At 39.4% G+C, this 17,308-nt stretch overlaps 1 protein-coding gene across 1 annotated transcript in view; it reads left to right on the top strand.

Moving 5' to 3' along the window:
* IFT52 (intraflagellar transport 52) overlaps positions 1-17,308 on the top strand; it is a 906,963-nt gene that overhangs the window by 403,425 nt on the left and 486,230 nt on the right. The window contains exon 7 of the mRNA XM_044090140.1: positions 14,458-14,584. Coding sequence (XP_043946075.1) covers positions 14,458-14,584 — 127 coding nt within the window. The remainder of the gene's footprint in view (positions 1-14,457; positions 14,585-17,308) is intronic.

The raw sequence follows: 17,308 nt of genomic DNA, 5'->3' as shown, positions 1-17,308 counted from the left end.
GTTACCAGAGGTTACAAAATACCATTCCTATCCACCCCCATTCCAAAGAGAAAACTCCCAGATGTACCACCCCATCTGCGAGACCCAGCAGCTATAGAAATTTCAAAGCTGCTAGAAAAAAGAGTCATCCAACCAGTCCCAGCGAACCAAATAGGTTTCGGGACTTACTTAAGGTTCTTTTTAGTTCCAAAGAAGACAGGGGACTGGAGGCCGATTCTGGACCTAAGCAACCTCAACACCTTTGTCAAGAAGGAAAAGTTCCGAATGGTCACGCTTCAATCGATCCTTCCATTCTTACAGAAGGACGACTGGATGTGCTCAATAGATCTGAAGGACGCATACTACCACATCAAAATGGCCAGGGCGTCCAGGGATCATTTGCGCTTCCGGCTGGGAGCCAGTCACTATCAGTTTCGGGCCCTGCCCTTTGGTCTGACCTCAGCCCCCAGGGTTTTCACCAAATGCATGGCAGTGGTAGCGTCTCATCTGAGGCGCCTAGGATTCCAGGTGTTTCCGTATCTGGACGACTGGCTCCTCTCTGCCACCACCAGGCGTCATCTGATACAGGCCAGGGATTACACCCTACAACTTTGTATTCACCTCGGAATTTCCGTAAATTTCGAAAAATCTGTGCTACAGCCATCACAGCATATCTTATTCATAGGAGCGGAATTAGATACGCATCATTTGGTTCTAAGGCTTCCTACAGAAAGGATAGTCGCACTTCAAAACAACATTTCTCTCCTGCTGTCGTCCAAAAAGTCCCCCATGGCAGCTTCTCTCATTGCGATACCATTGGGAAGACTGCACATGAGAGTTCTACAATGGCTTCTGTTTGCACAATGGTCATTCCAACAGCTACCTCTGACTCGCGAAATTTTGATAACAAACACATGCAAATCACACCTAACTTGGTGGCTACAGACTTGCAACCTTTCCAGCGGAAGACCATTTGTGCTACCCACACCGTCAGCGATGATAACCACGGACGCTTCCCTGATAGGGTGGGGGGGCATCTTTCAGGGGCAGACAGTCCAAGGCGAATGGACCAATCTGGAGTACAATCTGCACATCAGTGTTCTGGAGTTGAGGGCAGTGTTTTTAGCGTTGCAACACTTTGCTCCCCTTCTTCCTCTAGGAACTATTGCAGTTCAGACAGACAACATGTCCGTAGTCTGGTACATAAACAAGCAAGGGGGAACCAGGTCTTATCAACTATGCAGAGAGGCCATGAGAATTTGGCAATGGGCGGAGTCCACGGGTCGCTTTCTGATCGCAACGCATATCCCGGGGTCATCCAACGTCATAGCCGACAGGCTGAGCAGAGCAATACTGTTGCCTCACGAGTGGTCCCTCAAACAGTCAATTGCGAACATGATATTTCGCAAGTGGGGCCAGCCTTCCTGCGATCTGTTTGCGTCTCCAATGAACGCCAAATGCAGGAGCTACTTTGCCCTATTACCCCCTCCAGGGGAAGTCCCCAGGGATGCGCTGGTGCACGATTGGCCCCCGGGTCTCCTGTATGCTTTTCCTCCATTTCCCCTGATTGCAAAGTTTCTGCAGAAAGCCAACAACCTTCAGAGGACTATAATCCTCATTGCCCCATTCTGGCCTCGTCAGATTTGGTTCCCCTTTCTATTGCATCACCGCATTCGAGGACCTTGGATGCTGGACCCAGAGCCGGATCTGCTGACTCACTCGTCAGGAGTCCCTCACCCATCTCTCGAATCACTCCATCTAGCAGCTTGGCTGCTCCACCTCCCTTTCTAGCCAGGTCTGATTCCCTTACACCGGCGGTTCAAAATATTTTAGTGGCTTCTCATAAAGCTTCCACTACAAAGACCTACACCAGTAAATGGAAACGTTTCGTCTTCTGGGCTAATTCACATAATTTGGACCCTGTTATAGCTCCGTTGAACAGGATATTGGAGTTCTTGACAGAATTGTTTCATGAAGGAGCTTCTCCTGCTACTTTGAGTGCAGTTGGCTGCCATTTCTAACTATCATGTGGAAGAATGTGGTGCGCCTATTATGGCTCACAGACTTTGTAAAGCCTTTTTGAAAGGATCCTTTCATATCAGACCACCAGTTAGAAGTCCTACATCACCGTGGAATTTGAACCTCTTACTTTCTAAATTGATGTTGCCCCCCTTTGAACCAGCCTCAATTTGCCCATTGAAATTTTTGTCGTGGAAAACTCTATTCCTAGTGGCCATTACATCCGCTAGGCGAGTGTCCGAGCTTCAAGCTCTCTCTATTAAACACCCTTATTTAATTTTCCACTCTGACAGGGTATCCCTTCGCACTAATCCATCCTTTCTCCCCAAAGTTTGCTCTACTAATAATATTAATCAGTCCATTGAATTACCCACCTTCTTCAAAAAGCACTCTAATAAATTGGAGTATATGTTGCACAAATTGGATGTCCATAGACAACTCAGATTTTATTTGGATAGGACTAAAGATCACAGGAAATCTGATCAACTATTTGTAGCTTTTGCTGACAGCAGAAAGGGTGTAGCAGTTGCGAAACGAACTCTTTCCAAATGGCTAACTGATTGTATCACATACGTTTATGAGGCTTCTAATCAAACATTATCAGTCAAACCCAAAGGACATTCTACCAGATCAGTGTCTACATCCTTAGCTCACGCAGCTCGCTTACCATTAGACACGATCTGTGCGGCTGCTACTTGGGCTAAACCACATACATTTATCTCTCATTACAAAGTGGACAAGGTTTCTAGGGATAGGGCAACCTTTGGTTCCACTGTGCTCAAGAACGCTTCTCCGTGAGTTCCTCAGGATCATGGAGCTAGGACGCTACCCATGTGTAAGAACAAAGGCGAGATTGAACACTCTCACATATAGAAGTTATGTCCTTACCATAACGTTCCATGTGGAGTGTTCATCTCGCCTTGGTTATTACACTCCCACCCTTCCCACCCTTAGGAAGAACGTTCGATTTGGTGCCTGGTCTGGAGTATTCTCCTTCTGCAGTTGCATTAGTTGTATTATATGATACACTTGTGTATATATGTATATATATATATATATATATATATATATATATATATGTATATAGATAATCCTATCATTAGGTAATTTTTGGTATGTGTGTGTGCTCTCTATCACTGGTTTGCTTGCAAACTAGATCTGAGGTAAAGGCAGAGGGGGATTGTGGGTATTAGGTGATCTCGAGCTTCTTCTCGATGCAGAGCTTGCAGGCGGCCGGCACGGAGCCGAGGATCGGCTCCGAACCCATGTGTAATAACCAAGGCGAGATGAACACTCCACATGGAACGTTATGGTAAGGACATAACTTCTATTTTTCTGTATTTCAAGTCTAAACCTTTGCATTGTGTGTTAGTATTCTTTTAATTTTCTGACTAATGTACAATAATTGTGTAATATGCACTGTAATCTGTAAATTAATTAACAAATTAAGTCTGCCCTGTTATGCCTTAAGTGCATTGAATAACTATTACTACCTATTATTTAGACAACTTATTTTAATAAGCCTGTAAAACATAATTCTATCACTTCACTTTTAACTAATGACTAAATAATGTAAATTAACTGAGTATTATTTTTCTATTCTGAGATTTGACTGAAATGTACTATACTGAACATGTAACTAAGTTGTTGTTGTTATGAATGTCATATTCTGAATCTTGACTGAAATTTACATTAACATATACTGAACATTTAAAAATAGCTGTGTATATTTTTGAAACTAAACTAATACTAAAAGAATATCTTTTGCCTGTGTTAACTGAACACAGATAAAAGCATAACTGAAACTGGTACATGTTATATTCTGAAAACCAAACTATTAGTACCTTTTTCTGTCAGTATTGTCTGAATACAGATAAACTGAAAACTAGTACTATTGTACAATTGTCTGAAAACATAAGAACATTTTGATTGTCTAAACATAGACTAAAAACTAGCACTGTTGTACAATTGTCTTGTCTGAAAACATGAGAAAGCTTGACAGTGTTGCATGAACATAGATAAACTGAAATCTGTTATTGTTATATTCCGGAGACTAAACTATTAATACCTTTTTGTCAGTATTGCCTGAACATTGATAAAAACATAAACTGAAAGTAGTATTGTTATATAACTGTCTGAAACATACATACTTGCTTTAACTGATAAACTAGTACTGTTAAATAGCTGTCTAAAAACATACATACTTGCTTTAACTTGTACATTTTAACTTTAAACAAACATTGAAGAAATAACTGAAACACATAGACAGTCAACTTCTGCACCACAGCTCTTGCCAAATTTTACTCTGCGTTGTCCCAGTCACTGATGAGGTAAAGGAAGGCCTGCTTTAATGTTTTATAGTTAGGCCTTTTAAACCTCTTCTTTTTATTTATTGTGCAAGGCTGGGTAGCTAAAGTTCTCAATTGTATATAGTGTCAGGTCCTTAAAATAACATTTGCGTCTTTAACCATTATAAACCGATAGCATTGCTTATTGTCCTGACCTTATTTACATTTTTCTGCATGAAATAAACACTTGCTGCTAATAAACTCTTGCAAGTCTGTAAGTAAACTCATAACCTCAAATGAAACTGAAGTAGTAATGTAACACTGTGCATTTCTGCAGCTATATAGAATTAATTTTAACTGTTGAACTTTTTACATTTTTTCCTTGTGACCTTTAGATTTTAACATACTGTTCTGTGAAGCAAACTGAAAACCTCAAATTAAACTAAAATAGTAATGTAACACTGTGCATTTCTGCACCTATATAACTGTTGAACTTTTTACATTTTTTCTCATGACCCTTAGATTTTGACATACTGTTCTGTGAGTGAAAGTCCACCCATTGTCTCACCATAATCATTTCTTTAGCTGACATCATTTAACTTTTCAGTAGTACCGAATGCTGCAAGAATTTATTATTGCTAGTACTGCCTTTAATTCAGCTTGCTAGGCTGGTTTTAATCTGATCTGATGTGCTTGGCAAACTGACATCTCCGTACAAAACATACAGAGTCTCAAACTGATTACATAATGTACTCTTTTATACATATGATCTGAATTCTTAACTGTATTGTCACGTTTACAATGTAGCATTGACTTTAAATTTTACATTCTGTAAACTACAAACATTATTTTGTCTCTGTCTATATTACAATATTGTTTATGCATTGCAACACTTTAATACAAAGCTCTTAACTAATGACTGCTAAACAAAACAATAATGCAAACAATTAATTTGCTAAATCTGTAGCTGTAAACCCTTTATTTTGCGAATTATCTTGACTGTTATTTCTGATGTACCTTACAGGACATAGAGGTATAGGGTTACCCTTTTTTTCTAACTGGCCACACCCAATGTGTCCTTCTGAGCACTTCAGCTGCATCAGCTGAACTGGAATTTATTTTATCTTTAACTCATAAATCTGCATTTTCCTGCCGTAACCAATTCTTTAAAATCTGTACACTTGCACAAATCTTGTCACTGAAGTCTAAAACAGCATATAACTCTAATGACATGTTTATACATAGTACAGAGCTGTTACACTTTGAACTGTTAGCTGCTGTAATCTTTGACTCTTTAAATCCTAGCAAAACTGAATTTGTGTCCTCTAATAAACATTTGTGTGTAACTGAAGTTAATTCATCTGTAAACAATGAAATATTGTCATTTCTTTTAACCTTAAACAATGACAGATTAATGTTCTGATCTGGTGCCATACTGCTGCACCCTTTACAGATAGCTATAGAATTCATTCTTTCTTTATTTTGCTTTGAAACAGTAGCAATTTTACTTAGCACTGAAGTCTGTTTTTCAGTTATACTGAAATTTACTTTATTAAAATCTGCACTCGGATTACTCCTAATCCCCCTCAGTGCAATGTTTACACTTGATTCTGAAAATAAGAAACTAGATGAAGTAATGTGAACTTGAGACATTGCCTCCATGTTATGTACGTTGACTGTGTTGACATTTGTATGTTTAATACTGCAACATACTTCTGTATTGTGAATTACATGTAAACAAGAATTTATTACATTCTGAACATTTGTATTACTACAACCTGTGTATGTTGAATTGCATATGCTGAACTTGTGTCTGAAACCGTTCTGATAGCTTATTTCTGTGATTTAACCCTTTTACATTTAAACAAAGTTAACATTCTTGAACTAATAACTTTTAACTTTAAAAGAACATTTCTAGACTGCTTTACCCAGTTTTTAAAATTAAACTAAAGATTTACTGATGTTTTAACTGTAGAAGTATTACTTGACATGTTTATAAATTTTTTTGAGCTGTTAATTAAAAAGTGAATTTAAAGTCTTACATAACTTTATGATTCTGGAAGAATGTGTGCCGTTGTCTGTAGCTTATTAACCTTTTCCTTGCTTCTTGGCTGTGTGATGTCACGCTGGAAACTTGAAAGTTTGTGGAGATGGCTGTTAACTGGATAATGTTTTTTATGTTCTGAAAGAACACTGTTTTGATTTAATACTGGTCTGCTGAAATTGTTTGAGGTTTTTTCTGAAGTAAGCACTGGTGTTGTGCACTTTGGTTAACAGCTGCATTTACTATATGTAGATGTCTGCTGTGTCCATTTTCTGCATGAAGTAGTGCTGTCTTACTGAAAAGTCTTCTGTGTAATGAGAAACTGTAGTGTTGTCATTTCTGGCTTATTCTGTATAGAGTTTACAGTCTCGATTTATGGAAAAACACTGGTATGCTGCTGAAAAGTCTGTTATGAAACATTTGCTGTCACTATAAACTGTTAATGAAACCTTGAAGATAAGTTGGCTGCTGCAGTAAACTGTACTTGAAAGGGTTACTTACTGCAGCTGTTTCTGTTGAAGTTTTGCTGATAAGGCTGCTTGGAATAGTTGAACGAAACACGGAGCGCTGCACTGGAATGAAAATACTAGTATTTCATGGTCTGTAGAACACACGTACTCTGACTGCTGATGCAAGGTTATATGGGGTTTTGGGAGTTATCCCAATCATAGTGGCTCACCATTGTAAGAATTGATGACTGTACTGTACTGTAATTAACTGGAAACAACTGAAAAGAGACTGAAATGAAAGTCTTTATATGTTAATTACCCAAACTCGTGCTGAACAGGTGCCAGTCTCTCCTTTATGGGCCAAGTCTTGTGTAATTTTCAGAAGGAATTTTCCAAACACTGTAGTTCATATTAGATGTTCACAATATCCGAATACTGTCTTCATTAACAGTGCTGATAATAACAGTGCCACTAAATATATTCAAAGTTTCTACACATATCTTCTGATTATCCTGAATAATGTAAACGGAAACTGTCTTTATTTGACCTGACTTCAGTACTCAGGCTCAAGTGTCTGTAATCTTTCCTGTAATGTCAGGTCGAACAAACTAACCTTAACTTAACTGCTATCCTGAACATAACACATTATATTGATTCAGTCCAGTAATTTTCCTTTGTAAACCGCATTCACTCCCCCTAACCTTGGTCTCAGGCTTTGTCTCATATGTACTTTATCTAACATTCCATTAAGGAACATTCTGTAGCTAACAAGCTTGTGTCTTTCCATTGAGAAAAGAACAGTCTGTATTTTTGCACACACTATGCTTAACTTTCCTTTCTAATAAACTGTCTCTCATGCTTGACCAGCAAGGTTATTCTTTCTGTCTGCTTAACTGTCTTTTATGCATTAATGAAACACAATTTCTAGGCCTACTTTACCCTTTAGCTTGTCTAATGTCTAATAGCTACTTTAAAATGGAAGTCCCTAATCTAACAGTCTGTTTGATTCCTTTCAAACAGACCGCTGAATATATTCTGTTCCCAATATCCTTGCAGGCATGCTTGGAGGACAGGCCCATTTGAGTTACCTTGGATGAGAATGTTCCTGCATGAGTTCCTACCCTTTCCACGGATTCACAAGGTACTTCTGTATGTTCAGTGAAAAATGCCAAAGATCAGTGTGGTGAATCCCCTACTGGGCCAGACAATCTTAGTTATCCCTTTTAATAATATTGGCCAAGGGCATTTACCACAGATTTTCTCACACTCTGGATTTGCTCACAGTTTCAGGGGCGACTGGTTCACCCCATTTGGAGAAACTTCAACTGACAGCAGGAATGATTTAATCTTGATTCTGTTAAGGTACATGTGGCATGAGGATGTTCTGCAAACATGTTTTTAGAAAATCTTATGTGTACAAATGTATGAGGTTTTCTGAGTGGTGCCTAAATGGAAACAGAAGGCCCATTGTGGTTAATTTCCCTGTTGTCTTAAAAATTTGGTATGAACTATTTCAGGATAACTTGAATTTGCATCCGTTAGGGGACATTTAGTGGCCATTTCTGCATGTCTGCCAATGGATCCCCCTCTTTCTTTCTTCCTTTTTTGGTTAAACAGTTAATCAAAGGAGTACTGCAGATGAAGCCCCTTCATAAGCAAATACCTCCTTTGTGGGACTTCAGCTATGTTGTTAAAAAAAATATGGGACCTTATCACATTTTGAACCAGCAGCTCTCACTAATCTTAGGTTCTTATTGTGGAAATCTGTTTTGTTTATCGCTCTGACATCTGCAAAGGTGAGTTTTCTGAGCTGCAAGCTCTCATGATAGAACAACCTTTCCTGATTTCCTTGGGATCAGGGCTGTGTACAGCACTTATCTTTTTTATTTTAAACAAAACAGTGTAAGAAACTTCTCTATGCGGAAGATTTTCAGTCCATATATCTCTAGTTAATCACTGTATATTAATCAGATCAGACAATAGTAGTAGAAGTAGAGAACTTAAACTCATCTCAAGTCAAAACAAAATAAAAAATATATAATTGTACAGCATTGCTAAGTATTCGAAAGTAATCCAAGCAAGGTAGGCAGGCAGTCTGTTTCCAGTCGAAAATCCTTTATTAAGGACACAGACAAGTGATCCAAGTAAAAAAAAAAAAAATAGAATAATAATTTCATCACAAGCTTTCTAAATATATATATACTTTTTATCAGGCATGGGAGTGGTTTATTGTGCTGTAAAACAAAGTGCTATGGGTACACATGTTAAATTCACATCCCTTCCCCCATCAGTGTGACATTCGAGCTGGTCCTGCCCTACTTAGTAGCTGCCATAATAATAATATAACCCATATGTACTTTAAATAAAATTTATAATGATGTGGTACCTCTTATTTAACCAGATTATTAAGCAGATTATGAAGTCTGTGATTTTATCCAAGACAATATACTACATGGCTGGAAATATATCAGCCTTAGTTCATTTGGCAATCAAAAAAAATATATAAATATATACATGTACATTTTGCATGTAAAAATCAATTTCTATTTTCATAACCTATTGTTAACAAAAATCACTTTCGTCCTTCTAGACTTCTTCAGGTCTGTGTACAAGAACCCTAAAAAACTATCTATAAAAATATATATAATTGTATAATTAGTTAGTATTGTTATTACACATCATTTTGAATAAAGTGGAAAAAAGAACCAGAAAAAAAAAATAAAAATAAGAAAAAATGTACTTAAATTCCAACTGATTTAAAATGGTATTTAAAACCAACTGGTAGAATAAAATAAAATACAATTAGTCATGTAAACAATGTGGCAATTTTCTAAGTTCCAGTGCACTTTTAATTGAACAGTAGTAGTTTAGTCGAGGCTTCCTAAAATAATTCAGATTTAATTGCCCAGGGGAGATTACTTATCTTTTTTATTTTCAGACCAAATGTGATTTCAGTCTTCATTGTCTGCCAGTCTTTTTATTTCCCTATGTTCTTTCCAAAACCTAAGTATTAGGGAAAACGTTAATTTATTACTTGGATGTGCATATTCAGCCCGGGTACATCCTTGACAGAACAAAGCCATTTAGGAAGGCTGAAAGCTTTTTATTTCCTTTTCTGGGCCAAAGAAAGTTCACCCTGTCTCTAAGCATTTCATTGCAGGTGGGTTGCCCTCTGGTATTATTTTTGTTTTATCCACTGTGTTGAGGTGAATCCAGGAAAGGTAGAGACACTTTTCACCAGAGCCTTTTCCTCATCAGTGAAATTTTGGAAAGGAGTGTACACTAGAAGTATTCTAGAGGTAGCAACTTGGTCCACTATCTTTACCTTCACAAAACAGTGCAGCCTGGCTGCTATTCTAGATCCAGTGTAGGCTTCATGATGACAATTCTCCAGGTGCTCCTAGATCCTTATCCTTCCTCATCTCTGGTTGCGTAAGCTTTGGGGATCTACCCATATGCCAGTAAGGTAGTGTATTTGTTGAACATAGTACAGTTGTGTAAGTTCCATTTAACCTGTAACAGTACCCTCCCACCATCTCCTTTTTGTTGGGTGTATATAGTTGGTGGTGCTGCAGTAGCGTTGTCGCCTCACAGTAAGACGCTGACCGGTTCGACTCTCAGCCAGAGCGTCTGCTGCATGGAGACATGCATGAATGGGCGTACCTTCGTTGAAGGTTTGCGTTAGGGCTGGCAACTCAGCACGTAAAAATCAACTGCCAATCATTAGCGGACCGGAGTTCCGCTGTGGTGACCCCTAACCGGGAAAAGCCGAAAGACACAACAACATATAGTTGGTGGTTGAAGTTGCTGTTGTGCCTTTCTACACTCCCTCTGGTAGTCTGTCAAAGCTTAGAACTCCGACTATTTACCTGTGAGTGAGAACAGCCAATCCACTGGCAGAACTGGGACAGCCTGTCACACATGCAGACAGGACCCATCCTGTTTTCTAGGGTCCAACAGGAAGAGCAGATGAGAACAGAAGATTTGTGAACACCTACTGTTCCATAAGAAAAGCAACATATACACACACACACACACACACACACACACACACACACACACACACACATGGGTGTGTGTGTATATATATCTATATATATATATATATATATATATATATATATATGTATATATATATATGTATGAATCCCAATCATATGATAGAAATCTCATTTGACTGAAACTCATTTGACTGAGACCATAAGACTGAAATTTCAAAATACTGAAAACTCACTTGACTGAAACCCATAATACTGAATTTCAACGTACTAAATTGTAAACTGGACCATATAAAACCAGACTAGTATGATCCTGGAGTTGGTATATATATAGTTAGGGGGAGTGTGGAGGGGGCATAGCCCCACACATTGGTGGTGTGTGGTGGGCATAGCCCCCCATCTAGTTTGGTTTTATATGGTCCACTTTACAATTTAGTATGTTGAAATTCAGTATTATGGGTTTCAGTCTTATGGGATTCTGTCAAGTGAATTCTCAGTATTTTGAAATTTCAGTGTTATGGTCTCAGTGAAATGAGTTTCAGTGAAATGAGGTTTCTATCATATGATAGGGATCCACAGACACACACACATATATATATGTGTGTATATATATATATATATATATATATATATATATATATATATATATATATATATAGATCCACACACACGTGTGTGTGTGTGTGTGTGTGTGTGTGTGTGTGTGTGTGTGTGTGTGTGTGTGTGTGTGTGTGTGTGTGTATGTATCTGTATATGTGTGTGTGTATGTATATATATATATATATATATATATATATATATATATATATATATATATATATATATATATATATACACACACATATATAAAATTTAAATTGGACAAAATGTTAATTAAACAAAAGTGTAGACTTTGAATAAAATATTAATGCCTTCCTTATTGCTCTTGTTCATGTTTATTCTTTTCTGTTTATCTTAAAGTTGAACATTAATCTAAAATAGAAGAGTATAGTAACTCATGACTAAGAAGAGCTTGCCCTGTGTCTCGTCTTTTTTACCTGGATTTTGTGCATTCCTGCTTTCAAAATGTTACGTTGCAGTTTACTTTAAGAAGCCGCTATAACTCTTGATTTAAAACATGGTGAGTAGTGAAGTAGTTATAGGTTCAGAGGTTGGTACTAGGCTATCAGCCCTAGGGCCTATACAAGCCTAGCCATAACAATTCCCTGGCTATTTCTTCCCACACTATTTACTTCCCTTTGCCCAAAGTACTCAAAGTTCTGTGTGAGGTATTTCTTTGTGGCACTTTTTGTTGCTTGTCCCTGTAATTCTCTTCTGAAAAATTCAGCTCCTATTTAGTCCTTGCATCTCTAACACATGAATTATGTGTGTGCATTAAATAGTGAAGTCTGAAAAAGAACAGGAGTTGTGGTGTGGATAATTTTTTTTGTATAAGTAATTATTACTTTTTAAAGGGTTTGGGCTCACAGATTTTAAGCATGGCTCTGTTGAGAGTTACTTATGGATAACAATTTGTATATCCATGACACAGAAAAATGTTATATTTCTCATTCCATAAAGAAAGCAGTAATCACTGAAAGAACAGTTGCAAATGCAGTTTTTCACATTTTTTGCAGTTGTGTGTGGGTCTTTTACAGGTATGGAATTTATATTATCAGGAGCATGAAGAGTTGTATGAAAGGTTGGACACTAAGGAGGGAGAAAAGGACCTGTACCGATTGGCTAGACAGAGGGACCGAGCTAGTAAAGATGTGCAGCAGGTAAGGGTGATAAAGGATAATGAGGGAAATGTACTCACAAGCGAGGAGAGTGTGTTGACCAGATGGAAAGAGTACTTTAAGGAGCTGATGAATGAAGAGAATGAGAGGGAGAGAAGGTTGGATGATGTGCGGATAGTGAATCATGAAGTGCAGTGGATTAGCAAGGAGGAAGTAAGGATAGCTATGAAGAGGATGAAGAATGGAAAGGCTGTTGGTCCAGATGACATACCTGTGGAAGCATGGAGGTGTTTAGGTGAAATGGCAGTGGAGTTTTTAACTAGATTGTTTTAATGAAATCTTGGAAAGTGAGAGGATGCCTGAAGAATGGAGAAACAGTGTTTTGATACCGATTTTTAAGATTAAGGGTGATGTGCAGAGCTGTAGTGACTACAGAGGGATTAAATTGATCAGTCACAGCATGAAGTTATGGGAAAGAGTAGTGGAAGCTAGGTTAAGAAAGGAGGTGATGATTAGTGATCAGCAGTATGTTTTCCTGCCAGGAAAGAGCACTACAGATGCGATGTTTGCTCTGAGAGTGTTGATGGAGAAGTACAGAGAAGTTCAGAAGGAGTTGCATTGTGTCTTTGTGGACTTAGAGAAAGCATATGACAGGGTGCCTAGAGAGGAGTTGTGGTATTGTATGAGGAAGACTGGAGTGTCAGAGAAGTATGTAAGAGTGGTACAGGATATGTACGAGGGTAGTGTGACAGCGGTGAGGTCTGCGATGGGAGTGACGGATGCGTTTAAGGTGGAGGTGGGATTACATCAAGGATCAGCTCTGAGCCCTTTCTTATTTGCAATGGTGATGGACAGGTTGACAGACGAGATCAGACAGGAGTCCCCGTGGACTATGATGTTTGCAGATGACATTGTGATCTGTAGTGAGAGTAGGGAAGAGGTGGAGGAGACCCTGGAGAGGTGAAGATATGCTCTAGAGCGAAGAGTAATGAAGGTCAGCAGGACTAAGACAGAATATGTATGTGTGAATGAGAGGGAGGATAGAGGAATGGTGAGGATGCAGGGAGTAGAGGTGGCGAAGGTGGATGAGTTTAAATACTTCAGATCAACAGTTCAGAGTAATGGTGAGTGTGGAAGAGAGGTGAAGAGAGTACAGGCAGGATGGAGTGGGTGGAGAAGAGTGTCGGGAGTGATTTGTGACAGACGAGTACCAGCAAGAGTGAAAGGGAAGGTCTACAAGAGGGTAGTGAGACCAGCTATGTTATATGGGTTGGAGACAGTGGCACTGACAAAAAGGCAGGAGTCCAAGCTTGACGTGGCAGAGTTGAAGATGTGAAGATTTGCACTGGGTGTGAAAAGGATGGACAGGATTAGGAATAAGTATATTAGAGGGTCAGCCCAGGTTGGAAGGTTTGGAGACAAAGCCAGAGAGGCAAGATTACATTGGTTTGGATATGTGCTGAGGAGAGATGCAGAATATATTGGGGAAAAGGATGCTAAGGATGAAGCTACCAGGTAACAGGAAAGGAGGAAGGCCTAAGATAAGGTTTATGGATGTGGTGGGAGAGGACATGCAGGTGGTTGGTGTGACAGAGCAAGATGCAGAGCACAGGAAGAAATGGAAACAGTTGATTCGCTGTGGTGACCCCTAACGGGAGCAGCCGAAAGAAGAAGATTATCAGGAGCATTATTGTTTCCATTTAGTGTCTGATCTCTTGATCTCTGTAATCCAGAATGGATTTCCTCAATGGAAATGCCATTAACACTCCTGCAGTATTATTCTTTGATAGTGATCCATCATTCTGCTAAGTGAGTAAAATCTGCTTGTCTTTTAACAATGGCAGCTTTATGTGACATTTTGCTTGGGCATGTTTGACATAAATGCTTGCATATGTTGGTAAATTTTGTTAAAGGAGATCATCATGTCTTCATAAACTTTCTGTCTTTTTTTTAATTTCCCAGAGCTCTAACATTTGTTTATCCCTTTGGTGCCACATTGAATGTGATAAAACCAGCAGTAGCAGTGTTATCTACTGGCTCTGTCTGCTTTCCACTTAACCGACCAATCCTGGCTTTCCACCAGTTCAAGGTAAACCAGTACTATCAGTTTAATATATGGACTTTATTATTCTGTTTTGAGTTTAGAGTTTGGATTTCAAAATATTTGTGATAATATTGTTACAGCAATATTTTTAAAGTTTGAATTTTGACAAATTGACTACTAATTTTAATTTGAAAGATAAACTTGATGGTTTCCATCAGTGCCAGTAACATGGAAGGATAGAGCCTTATTTACAGCCTAGATGACAGGAGTTTGCCTAGCAGCTTAGGCACTTCACAGCATTGTCAGGGAAGACTGTTGAGGCCATTCTGGGGGATGTCGCATACACTACCAGTACCTCCGAGGGGGGGGGGGGGGCGTTAGACTCACAAAGTCACAGATTGGTGGCTGCCTTTGTAGGTAGTATGTGGAAGTGAACATTTGCAAGGGGAGGGCATTTTGATCAACTTTAGTTACTCAGCAAACACGTTTCTATTCCTGTACCCACTTGTTATAGTCAAGTTATCCAGACATTCTCTCATTGCTGGGCTGCCAGTGAGAGCACAAAAGCACTCTCATGGCTGCCTGAATGAGTGCCTCCATCAGACTCCTCTCACTTCACTTGCAAGTGGAATTCCTGTGGTGGGGGATGGATGGTCATAGTCTGATCAAGGGGAGATCTGATTGTTGGTAACCACTGTGGCAAAAATCAGCTAGAAAAAAATTGTCATTCATCCTTAAGATTTATTTGCTGTAGTTTATGGTGTTGTCTATGTGGAGTCAAAAAAGCAGGGCAAGTCATTTCACCTTTTACGAGCTGTCTGGAGTATGTAATATCAGAACTAAAAATACAAATTGCCTGCAGACTGTTGGCATATGAGATTGGTTGTTACATTGTGTGGCATGTAGCATGCAACTTCTAATTTATCATTTTTTTTGTGCTCTCTGTCAAGTATCGAGCATAGAGATACAGTTGTACTGTATTTAATTTTATGCTATTCCATCATTGTTAAACATATTAGTTTCTGTAATAGTAAGATGTTTGTTGTGTTTCACTGTTGCAGTCATCACATTTGGGATATCCCTGCTAGGGTATCCCTTGGCCGTCCCGAATGCCAGAGACTTAGCATTTCTGCATCGGTTGCTGTCGCTGGAGGACTGATGTTAGGTCGTCAGTAGTATAAAGTATTGCAGCCAATGCCATTACATCAGTCTTTCTTGCCATGGAGCCTGAAGCAGAAGCAGTTTGCCCGAGTGCTGGTTGGCCGCTACCTGAGTTTTCATCTACCGAATTGAAGCTGAAGTCTTCTAAAGCTAAGTACCCCATTGGGAATCCTTTTTTCTTACACTGACTGATGTCAGAAAAAGTTAATAATTGTCTTGCCTGTGAAAAACAAATACCACACCGAGACTTCCACTCTTACTGCATCACTTGTTTAGGCCCAGGCCACAACGTCCCTCGTTGTCGCTTCTGTGCTTTGTTGAACGCCAGAACTATCCATCGTTGGGCCCTTATTGTAGCCATATATTTTCGCTTACAGTCCTTGAATTCTGATATGGATTTGGTAAGCCATCCGACAGGAGATCTTCTGAAAAAACATAAAGATAAAGATAGAGACAGACCGCACAGGTCCAAACCTACCAACGACACTTCTGCTAAGATAGTTGTCAGTTCTCCGGTCCTCAGTGAGGCACTTTCGCAGCCCCTGATGCCTGCTTCTGTTGATTCGCAAGCTGCTACTGAGACCCTTTCAGAGTCTGGTATGCCGTAAAACTCTTCTTCGACTAAGGATCCTGCTGTCATCTCAAGCTTGGATGGGTCCGCAGCTGCTGAGCAGGCGCCAGCTTCCGAGGTAGTCCTTCGCACTACCAAATCTCGACACAAACTGGCGTCTTCTTTCATGACTATCGTTCTTTCTAAAACTACTGAGTTTCTTAGGCCCCAGGTACGAACCACACCAAAGAAACTGACGCCCCATTCTCAGGCGCCTGCTACCTTGCCTCAGTCTCAAATGCTTAAAATGGAGGAAGACCTTTTCAGGCTGATCAGGGGAAGCCAAGCTACCCCCTCCAAAAGGAAAAGAGATCTGTCCATTGCAGTTTTGTCTGAACAAGAGTCAGATGAATCTGATACATCTGAATATGAAGACATGCAACCCCTCTCCACTTATGAGGATTCTGATGCAGAAGATTCCATTCCTTCAGCCTCTCCTCCAGAGGATTTTTCCTTTGGGGAAACCCTGCATACCTTAAGGGAGCATATCTAGTGGGAGAGTCAGGACTACCCTCAGTCTAAAAAGAGACTCGGTGAATTCCTAGATCTTCCACAACACAGTCATTTGGCCATCCCTCCTAGTCCTGGATGTTGTGGAGGATGTTTTCCTTGAATCTAGCTTGACTCCTGACACCCTTCCTCCTGCTCCATGAAAACCAGACAGGTACTTTAGAGTTCCTAACTCACACAAGTATCTTTTTTAAAAATCCTACAGCTGACCCTGAGGTAATTTTTCAAGGGCCAAAAGGAATTAAAGCAACCTCTGCTAAGAATCCCACCCCCTCAGACAGCGATTCCCCTGCATTGGACAGATGGGGAAAGAAAGTATACACCTCAGCTACTCTTGCTATTAGGGCACTAAATTGTCAGTTCCATATGCTGAAATTTCAGCAACATTCTTTGGAACTACTTAAACAAAAAAATGTCTTCCTTTCCTGCTTGGGCAGAATCTAAAGATTTACAAGAGTTAATGCATCCTGCAAGTCAAGTAACTAAAC

This window comes from Protopterus annectens, chromosome 12.part0 (genome assembly GCF_019279795.1).
Source record: "Protopterus annectens isolate FY-2018-M chromosome 12.part0, PAN1.0, whole genome shotgun sequence".
Lineage (NCBI taxonomy): Eukaryota > Metazoa > Chordata > Ceratodontiformes > Protopteridae > Protopterus > Protopterus annectens.
This window is presented reverse-complemented; position numbering and strand designations above follow the sequence as displayed.